General features: G+C 47.6%; 1 protein-coding gene across 1 annotated transcript; it reads right to left on the bottom strand.

Annotated features, from left to right (window-relative positions):
- Positions 1-256: 256 nt before the first annotated feature.
- Positions 257-9,918, bottom strand: LOC144067922 (unconventional myosin-Ic-like). Its single transcript, XM_077592006.1, has 32 exons — positions 9,415-9,918; positions 6,886-7,044; positions 6,690-6,805; positions 6,428-6,626; positions 6,252-6,332; positions 5,997-6,176; positions 5,837-5,935; positions 5,631-5,744; positions 5,476-5,547; positions 5,296-5,415; positions 5,140-5,222; positions 4,876-4,981; positions 4,717-4,797; positions 4,540-4,631; positions 4,353-4,447; positions 4,237-4,283; positions 4,082-4,162; positions 3,816-3,921; positions 3,588-3,705; positions 3,406-3,519; positions 3,237-3,313; positions 3,059-3,127; positions 2,894-2,978; positions 2,637-2,796; positions 2,472-2,555; positions 2,311-2,404; positions 2,172-2,227; positions 1,892-2,027; positions 1,264-1,334; positions 1,080-1,177; positions 910-1,009; positions 257-835 (listed from the first exon to the last, which is right to left on the bottom strand). Exons 1-32 carry the CDS (start codon positions 9,430-9,432, stop codon positions 809-811), a joined length of 3,138 nt encoding a protein of 1,045 aa, XP_077448132.1. The 5' UTR covers positions 9,433-9,918; the 3' UTR covers positions 257-808.
- Positions 9,919-10,307: the final 389 nt, after the last annotated feature.

The raw sequence follows: 10,307 nt of genomic DNA, 5'->3' as shown, positions 1-10,307 counted from the left end.
TTACCTCACCAAGTTGGCCAGAGACTTCCTCCTTTTGACTTCCATAAGTCAGTAAGAGTAGACGGAGGGACGGGAAAGGAAAGCCTCCTCTTTGGTCATCGCGCTCAACTATAAATAGGCGAATCTGAGAGTTTCGCTGGACTTTCCAAAAATACTACTTCATTATTTGCTATTTATTCAATGTATTTATTAGCAGGATGTCATCACCCTTTATTTATTGGGCAGATTTTTGTGTTCACATATTTTGATACTGAAATAAGCTGAATATTTATTGGCGTACGGCTTTGAATAAAATGAGTCAACGCCAAGACTTCATGTTACGGTGTCGTTGCATCATTGCCGGATTTTTTTTTTCTTTTCAAACGACTATGGAAAGTGTATTTCCCCAAATAGTGGCGCCTGGGTTTGAAAGTCCTGTCACTCCTAAGGGGAGTGGCGAGAAAGAAGGTTTGTAAAGTGCATTTTCCCACGTGGCTAGAAATAAGGCCGCCGTTTTACAACGTGCCTAAACTTATATTTGATGTACCGTATTTTCACGACTATAAGGCGCACTGCATTATAAGGCGCACCCTCAATGAATGACACATTTTATGATTTTTCCATATATAAAGAACACTGGATTATAAGGCACCCTGTCTATTTTGGAGAAAATTTAAGACTTTTAAGTGCGCCTTATAGTCGTGAAAATACAGTACTTTGGGTAAATAAATCAGCGGGCCACTGTACGAGTGTTAATGCTCCAGGTGGCCAAGCATGTTAGTAAGGATATGTTTCATTTCTTCTTCTTTCTCCTTGTTCTTCTTCTTCTTCACGTGGCGTCGATCCGAGGGGCGGTCTAGAGCAAAATGAAATTCAAGTCAGCTGTTTGGGAGGCCGATTGGAGGCTAGCTAGAGGGGCCGGCCACTCACCACCAGCAGGTGTCCTCTTTTGCCCTTGGTCACCTTGAGCTCGGAACCCCGGACGAAATCGACGAATCCCTCGCCGCCTCGAGCGCCGGCGAACCTCACGCTGGTGGAAGGAGAGCGGTTAGATCCAGGCCAATCGGGGAGAGGGGGTCGAGCCAAAGCGGAGGGCTTACCTGCCAGGTTTGATGTTGATGTGGTTTAGCATGCGAGCCATCAGGGCTAGTTTGGTGACGAGCTCGATCACGTGGTAGCAGTGGAACAAAACGTCACCCTTTGGGAGGATGGATGGATGGATGGATGGACGGAGATGGATTTGGGTTAGATTGCCCCGTTCGGACGCCAATAACGACGCGTTACCTTTTGCTTGTTCCCCTGGTCGGGCATGTGCAGAATCACCATTCCGTCGCTGAGAGAGCTCACGGAAATACCTTTTGAGAGAGAAAAGCTGGATTTGAACATGGAAACCACTGGGACAAAAATGGACTCAAATGTCACATAAGCACTGTACAAGATGATCTCCTCAAAATGTGTTCATCACAATATTTTTTGGTGTGGTTTCATTCAATCGAAAACTACTATTTTGTGTTCATTCATTGGTTGCCATCCACAGCGAGCAACTGTCAAAAATGTCATTGACATTTATACCCTTCAATGCTAATTAAAAAAAAGAAAAAAAATACAAATTTTAATAATATAAAGTAGCTATTATGATCCAACACATTGAACATTTATTGCTGTCAATGGCAGACAAAGAGCTAACTTTGGCTTTATTCTTTGAAAAATGGCTTGAAATTTTCTCGCTTCATTCTTCCTATTATATATTACTAATATTTCTAGAATAAAGTAGTAGTAACTGATTAATTGTACCTTGCGCCCTCTAGCGTAGGACTTTGTCATTGCTCTGCCCGTCTTTACATGCACCAATAAAATGAGCCGATATCGTCCGTGTGGGTCAAATTGGAGAGTCGGTAAAGCTGAATCTGACCTCCCAGGGATGCGTAGTCAATCCTCTGCTTGATCTTGGTCTTGTCCACCAACACGGCAAAGGTGTTGGAAAGGAGGAGTTGGCGAGAACGAGGCTTGAAACCCCTCCTGTCGTACTTTGTGACGTGGACGCCGTACTGTGGAGAGCGAGCAGACGCAGGACGTTATTAAAGATCCGCCATTTCCGGGCCTTTTCACACACCCGTCCATTTTCTAACCTAGAACTACCCCGGTGGGGTTCGTTCCGTTTCACCAAAAGAACTTGAAATGGAGGAAGTTACCTGTACTTTGTCGCTGCCGAGGATCTGCAGAACCTTCAGGTTGATCTGCTCGTGCTCTAGAAAAGCCAGGGGAGATGACATAAATGGATACGTGTTGCTTTTGTGAGGGCGCTTTTGCTAGGAGAGGGTGTCGGCGCACCGATCCGGGTGTCCAAAAACAGTTTGCCGACACTCTGGGGGTAGTTGTCTTTTTGCTCCCTGAAGATCTCGCTGGCCACCACCTTCTGCGTCAGCTGTCCAAGCGCGTCAGTTCCAGTTCAAATCTTTTGCCTGACCCTGGCATTTGTGGCGCAAACATACCTGATTCTTCCATTCGGGCTGAATCCGGGTGCAATACTTGATCACCAGGTTGCGGGTGTGGAGTGTGTGAAGGTGCGCCGAGGCCTGCGGACGGACGTGGACACCAACGTCAACCCGTGCTGAAAGGTTAGCGCTTACTCGTCGGCGGCGGGGGGGCGATCGGACCTCGGAGACCGAAGGAGGAGATGGCGGCCAGCTTTTGTCCAAAACGCTGGCGGGCAGATTTTTGCTGAGTTTCATGAGGAAGGAGTAACGCGCGTGATCCAGGAAGTAGTCGTTTTCTGGACAGTAGGCTTCGTGACGGTAGATAAAGCCTTTGATGAACCTGAAGAATAGAAGCAAAGGCTTGGAAAAAATAAGGACACGCCATCGTTGTGTTCCTTTTGGTAAAGACCCGACGAATGGTATCGCCCGTCGCGCACCTGCGTATCAACTCGGCGGCCCGTCGACGAGTGCGAGCTCTCTGGCGCGCTTTCGTCCCTCGCCACGCCGCTTGAATCACGATGACTGCGTGGGCACGCAAAAGGCCGTTAGTACCAATCGCCAAAGACGAAAAAAAATATGAAAAAAGTGGCATTGGCACGGACTTGCGCGTCTGGTTCGTCCGTATTTGGCCCTTTCTCTGTAGCCTCGCCATGACGTCTGCAGAGTCAAAGCTGGAAGACGCAAAGGAGAAGGTCCGACCTGAGGACGGCTTCGGACTCGCGTCCCGTAGAATATTCGGATCGCGTTTGCGTAGGGGACAAGTGTCTGGAAATGGCTCACCTATTTCAGGCTTTTTGGCTTGAAGAGCATCTTCAGTCACAAATAAAGTTCTGGGGAAACGGATGAAGATTTTGGACCTGTGTTGAATTTCAAAACAAACAAACAAACGGGTGAGTTTATCAAATAATGGGGATGTTCCAATTGAAAAAATCGAATAAAATCACTTTGCCTGCCCAGTTTGTATTCCTCCTCCCGGTAGCCCAGATGGTTGGCCAGCGCGGCCACGCCGTCTTCGAGTCTGCTGCGCCAGTTGGGCCACGTCTCGGGACAGAGAGGCTTGTACCTGATGGCGGGACCGGGACAACGCTGACCATGGTCGTTGGCGGCGCCGAGAACTTCCGAGCGGCTCACCTCTGCAGGAAGGCTTGAAAAGTGCGTCTGTAAGCGAAGCCGGCTCTCCGGACTCGAAGGTTCTCCATCAGGCCCAGGTACCTCACCTGGTGTCTGACAAGGACTTCATCAAAGTGACCTGCAGAGGGCGATGGCGTGCGCGCGAGACGCCGTCCACGAAAAAGCACGCACGTTCAAGGACGATGGCACGACGATGGCACGACGATTGCTTGGATTTCAGAGTCTCACCCGGCTGCTTGACGTCATTGGGTTTTATGCAGCGGACGTAGGACGGCTCCTTGGTCATCAGCTTCTCCATCAGTTTCAACAGGCTGTTCTTAAAGTGAGTTGCGGCCTACAGAAAAAAGTCACAACACGGAATCATGGGTAGGAATAATCAGGTCCCGATAGCATTGATGAGAAGAACGTCATCGTTGGCAACCGGCGTATTCAGCATTTTGATTTCTTTCCTTTTAGCAGAAACCCGAGAAAGAGAGAGTGACAAATGTTTAAACCATTGGTGGGCGTTTCTGGTCCATTACTTCATCTCTGGAGAAACACTGACTTATGATTGGGTTGTCCGACTGGCACAAAACCTGAAAAAAAAGAGACCAAAAGTGATCAGACGTAGCGGAAAATCCTTTGTGTAAGCCATTCAAATGTGCTTTGCCTCTTTCAGGGTCCTGTTCAATGAGTCCTTGTTCTTCTCAAGGAAACCTATTCAAATCAAAAATTCACTTTACTTTCTTCGCATTTTAAAAAAGCCACCACTTTTTTTTTTATTACCATCAGTATTATAGTTGACCTCCCCAGCATAGTGAAGAAGCCGAAACTCCTCCCTCGTCATGGCCTTCCGGATTTTCCCATTTGCCAACTTGTGACTAAAAGAGCCACAAGAGGGACATTGACCAATGTAGCGGACGGTCCTCGTGCCGAGGGCAAAGGAAATGACTTTTAAAAGGCTCGCTCGTACGTGACAAAATGGGGATGAGCGCCCAGCGCGTCCTCCAGTTTTTCTAAGAACGAGGCGTCGCCGGTCTCTCCGGGTCTCATGCACTCGTCGTCCTGAACCACAGGGACGATACTCAAACTCAAACTCGATCGAGAGGGGCAAACATTTTGTAAAAACAAGCCTTTTGGAAGGGCTTACCAGGATGGCCACGATGCCCTTGTGCTTCTCCTCGATCAGCTCACAGATGATTTTGTTGTCAAAGTATGGCACCATCTCCCACTGGATCGATCGGAGCGCCGCGGTTTGACGTCAGCTCGGAAGCGTGGAAATTAAAAAAAAAAAACGACGTCCGCTTACCGCTATCCCTTCGCTGGCGTACTCTTCTTGCTCCGATCTGAGGGTGAGCTCGATGAAAAGCTGCTGAAGCTTCTCGCTGCAGTAGTTGATGCAGAACTGCTCAAAACTACCAGGAGGAAGAAAAAGAACAATATTGAAAATGAACTTTTTCGGGACAGGTACTGTAGGCCACTTTTTGGAGACTGCTGGATTACAGCAAGATGGCAAATAGTGATGAAGAAAAATGTTTCAGAAATGGATGTTGTGCTTGTTATGGAATCAGACCTGTTGCACTGTAAGACCTCAAAGCCATAGATGTCTAAAAGCCCTATCACCGGGAAGCTTTTATTGCTGTGGTCCACGTCATCCTGTATAGCCAAGCGATGCACAGTCATCAGCAGTGACATTCTCACATAGAAATTTGGTTGAGTAAAGCCGCACCTGGAGAGCCAGCGATCGGTTGATGTTCTCCACCAGCCAAGCGAAGGTCCGACCGTAGAGAGCTTTGGCCAAGGCGTCTCGGGATGACGTGGCTTGCTCAAAGTCCAGCGGAATGATCATCTGCGTGACAAGGAAGGATTGGAGAAGCAGTCAAACTAACAACTCGTACGCTAGTCGTACCTCCTCTCCTTTGGCAGTCAGTTTTTTGTGTGTAAGAGCTTCACGGAGGGACGAGGCTTCCAGTTCCAGCAGCTGCAAAACATCAACATAACCGTTCCTTCTTTAAAAAAAAAAACTTTGCGGAATTCCACGGCTACTTTTGGGAGAACGCTGACCTTTGCAACATTTGCGATGGGAGCCTCGGTGGTAACACACGCTTCTCCTTCCTCTCCTTCTCCAAACTGAGTGTTTCCAAGATGGAGGACGCTGGCCATGATGTTCCATAAATTCTGACAGGAGAGGATAAGCAGGGTGGCGCTTTTATTAACTTTCAAGTGGATTGTTTTACGTGTTGGAGGTAGAGCAGAGCAAGTGGACTCACCTTCTGGTCGTGGTCGGTGAAGCCGAGAACGGAGAGGGCGTTGATCAGGACCTTCCAGTTATTCTTGTCGCTAACGGAGCTGACTTTGGAACAGCTCCCCTAGTAAAGAAGACTCTGGATCTAAGACCGGTGATGGCCAGGCAACCTTTGTGGAACCCACCTTCACCAGATACTGGTAGCTCTGAGGGTTCCTTTCGAGGTCCAGCGTCTGGAGAAGTTCAGGACTCGCGCCGTCCAGAAGCTGATAGAAGATGTGGAAATTCCTTTCGCCTTGGTTGGGCTGGACCACACGAGATTTCTCCAGCAAGTAATGAAGGATGTGGCCTCCCACCGGCACCCCCTGCGCAAGAGTAAAAAGTGGAATTCGTTTGACGTGTCCATTTGTAGAATTGGCTTCAACCAAAGGATGATTTACCTTAAAGTCAAACTGCACATCCATATACTTTCCAAAGCGACTGGAGTTGCCATTCTTTAGCGTCTTGGCGTTGCCGAACGCCTACGAGAACAACGTTTGACCACGTTAAAGCGCCGCCGGTTCCCCAGTTTTGATTGGCCCACAGCAATGAGCCAGGATTGGAACCGTTGGCTCACCTCCAGAACGGGGTTGGAGCGGAGCAGGCGCTCTCCGACGGCGCCGGCACGACCGTTTGCGGGGCAGGTGGCGGCGTAGTAGAGGAGGATCTTCTTGGAGGCCTCCGTCTTGCCCGCGCCGCTCTCGCCAGAAATGAGAACGCACTGATCCCGAGAGGTGGTCCGCACGGCCCGATAAGCGTTATCGGCCAGCGCGTAGCTGTCAAAACGGACGGCGAGAATTTCAAGAGCTAAAATTGGGCCTTTCCAAAGCAATCCTTACATGTGAGGAGATATTTCGTAGAAGCTGACTCCTCTGTAGCGCTCCATCTGCGGCTTGGTGTAAATCTCCAGCTCTTTGTAAGGATTCACGGACACCAGCACCGAGCCGACGTACGTCTGAGGGGAAACGTAGACCGGGGTCACCTCTCCATCCAGATCCAGATCCAGAGATTTTCAGGGCGGCGAGGATCGATTACGTAGACGAGGTTCTCCCGGAAGCGTCGTCGCAGGTTCTCGATGAAGGCCGCCTCGCTCTTGTGGTTCTCCAGCAGGACGAAATCCTGGACGCCGACCCGGTCGCGGGCCGTGAGGGTGCTCTCCAGCACCAGGCGCACCCTCCCTTCCACGTCCACCTCCTGGAGCATAAAAGGGCCAGTTGCCGTGACATCGTTTGGACGAGAGGTGACGGACGCTCCACAAATATTTCGATAAAATGTCAAAAATGATCCTATGAAATATGACAACAAATGACTTTTAAAATGATAGTGGGCCATATTTCCCACACGAATACGTCCAAAAAAGTAACAGAAAAGTCTAAATGAAATAACTTCTAATGAGCTGCCCTGCGATTGGCTAGCAACCAACTCAGGGTGTCTGCTGCCAACTACCAGGAGTTGGCTCCAGCACCCCCTGCGACCCAGAAAATGAATGACTTCAAATATTTGAATTACAGGCTTTCTTTTTCCAACTGCTTTGGCCCCACCCATCAAAAAATATCCAAGCAGAAGATGACGTCAGGACCAGAATGAGCTCCTAGCATGCTATCCATAGGCCTTCGATTCTGGTTGTGATGTCATCGCCAGAATTGCTGAGTGGGGGAAGAGAGGCATAACTATAAAAAATTTTTTTTTAACAACAACCAGATTAGAAAATTCCTTTTCTACATTAGTGCGGCCATTTTGACATGCTAAACGTTTTTGCGTACCTTTAAATACCGATCTATGATGGCCTTCGGACGGCGTTTAGGTGGTAATGACTATTTACGACAAAGCTAATATGACACAAGGGTACAATTTAGTGGGTCGCGGTGACATTCTCTGTGGGCGCGGTGTAACATACCACACACACACACACACACGCGCATGCACAACCACGGCAACATGCAACGGGAAGTGAAACATTTGCCACTTTGCTATCCTCGCTAATGAACAACACTCTGCATCTTAGTACCTTAACAATGGGATGCTACCATGACAGGACTGTTTTTTTTTTTCTGACTAAACACTCGATTAATCTGTGATTTTTTTTCCTGCAAGTTGAGAGCAGAACAAAAGGCTTGGTTTCTCTTCTTTGGAGGTGTTGCCCTCAGGGGGCTCATTAAGCTTCTCCACGCCAGCAAATAGCAGTCACGGGGAAATCCTTCCGAAAACAAGAAGACAACGATGGAAGGTGGCCAAGACGCCAGAGAACACAACAACAAAAAAAGTCCCTTAAGGTCAAAATGGCTTCACCTTGGAGTATTGTTCTCTCGTTCCTGCGAGTGGGCTTCACCGCCGATGGGATTAATAGTTGCCTGTCAAATTTTTCCCAAGAACAAAACAACAAAGGAAGGCTGACTTTGTTGTTGTGTTCTTGGGAACATTTTTGACAGGCTAGCTAATGTCAGTAACCATTCTCTGGCATGTTTTTTTTTGTGCTGCATACCAAAAAGGAGGAATGCCTCATGAAAGACACATACCTCCGTGCAAGACTGTGCAAGGCCAAAACGCCATGAGCATAAATGATTGGACACTTAAGAAGAAGCTGACTTGGGCGTTTGGCATCGCGCCGAGCGTGCGTGTTCAATAATATCAGTTCTTCTCAGTTATGAAGGACCAGCGCTCGTTCAACATTTGGGTTGCCGGGCAACCCAAGTATTTTGTGTCACCAGACAACACAGCAAACTTTGTTCTTTGGTCTTTTTCAAGTCACGGGTTTCCATTTGGACTCTCGCAAATGTTTCCGTTTGCGAGAAACGCTAACAAGGAGTCGGCGGCTTCTGAAAACCACGTCGGGCGGCATGATTGTAAACTTAAGGGCGTGTTGGGAGGTCTTGACTAACTTTTGCCAGAGTGATTACATCCTTATTTGGTAGGCTTCTGTTCCTTGGAAGAAGGGCTTCACCCCAGCACAGCTGGATAGAGCCTCTTCTTGACAATAACATCCCTTTAACATCTCCAAATTAACACTAAAAAAAGCTCCAAATGGTGTCCGGCAGAGATAGTGGAATGCAATGGAAGTCTATTAACGTCAATGAACTGCCATGGTTAATGACTATTTTGACAGTTGCCACAAAACTGGTCCGAATTGATCTACAAAAAAACCCCAAAAACAGTATATCCTCTATTTTCCAATCAAAATAGATATACAATCTATTGTTTTAAACTACTTTAGACACACATGCAATAATCAATGAGTTGTCAAAATGATTATGAATATAGAATTCCATGATAACAAACATATTTTTCTAATGACTAATAGTCATTTTCCTTCCTAAGCTAAACTAGTGACCAATGTTCCTGAAAATAATTCAATTAAAAACGAAAAAAGGAATGATTCTCTATTTCTGCGGTCGGTGATTTAAAAAAAAAAAACGTCGATAGTCTTAGCTTCCAATGCACATTTGCAGCTAAAATGAAGGAAAGGTACTAACAAACATTTGTGCTTCCCACAGAATGACAGGTAGAAAAAAGGAGGAGAAAAGTATTGACATTTGTGCTGGTGCTGGTGGAGAGACTCTTTCTTACCCGGCCTTGGTATCTCATCGTGACTTCTTGTTTGTGGAAGAAGGATGACTTGCTGGGACCCCCTCAGGACCGGACCGGACCTTCTCCTCTCGTCTCCTCTCGTCTCTGTCTGTCAGGCGGAGTTGGAAGCTCTCATTCGGCGTCAAGTGAGGCCGCTCGCTCGCTCAATGTCTCCTCTCCACTTTTCACTTTCTCCACAGCCGTCGTCTTCCAGTCGGCATTGAAGAGAAGCCGAGTATCGTCGTGTTCACCTTAGCTTAACTTCCCAAACAAACAGGTCCGTCCGTCCTTCCCTCCGTCTGATGCGTGAAACAAGAGGAACTCCACTAGCGCGTCACGGGTGGCGCGAAGGGGGGGAAGAAGAAAAAGAAGGAAAAGAAGGGGGGGAAAGTTAAAACATGGGAAAGTATGCGGGCTGTGGGTCATGCAAGGGGAGGAAACAGGGAGTGGAAAAAGTTACTAGCTGCTCCAAAATAAAGAGTGAGTGCTCTGTTGCTACAATATTCCCCCCAGAGAAGAAAAAAAAAAAGAAATGTTGAAACATTCTTTTCTCCTTTCCCCTCCCCTCCCAGTTGACTTGGCTCCGTCCCTCCCGTCCCTCCCGTCCCTCCCGTCCCTCCCTTTTGCCCCACAAGCGGAGACAGATTCAAGTTGGATGTGGCTGAAGGACTTCTTTCTGACCAGATGATGAATGACTTGATTATATGGACTACTTTCAATAACTACAGACTACAGAAACCAGATAAAAATCACTTTTTAAAAAAATTCAGAAATCAAAACAAATAGAAGACAAATAAATAGACTACAGTGAACCTCATTTATCGCGGTTAACAGGTTCAAGACCTGCCGCAGTAGGCCAATAACCGCAATTTTTCTTATAGTTCCTTCACAAT

This window comes from Stigmatopora argus, chromosome 22, assembly GCF_051989625.1.
Source record: "Stigmatopora argus isolate UIUO_Sarg chromosome 22, RoL_Sarg_1.0, whole genome shotgun sequence".
Taxonomy (NCBI): Eukaryota; Metazoa; Chordata; class Actinopteri; order Syngnathiformes; family Syngnathidae; genus Stigmatopora; species Stigmatopora argus.
Note: the sequence above shows the minus strand (reverse complement) of the source record. Positions and strands in the feature narration are given on the sequence as shown.

Excerpts from the sequence above, each read along its gene's own strand:
- LOC144067922 (XM_077592006.1), bottom strand. Across the intron at positions 3,922-4,081 it reads ACCAGAAACGCCCACCAATG|GCCGCAACTCACTTTAAGAA; the intron begins GTTTAAACATTT and ends TTTTTTCTGTAG. Across the intron at positions 3,706-3,815 it reads CAATGACGTCAAGCAGCCGG|GTCACTTTGATGAAGTCCTT; the intron begins GTGAGACTCTGA and ends CGCCCTCTGCAG.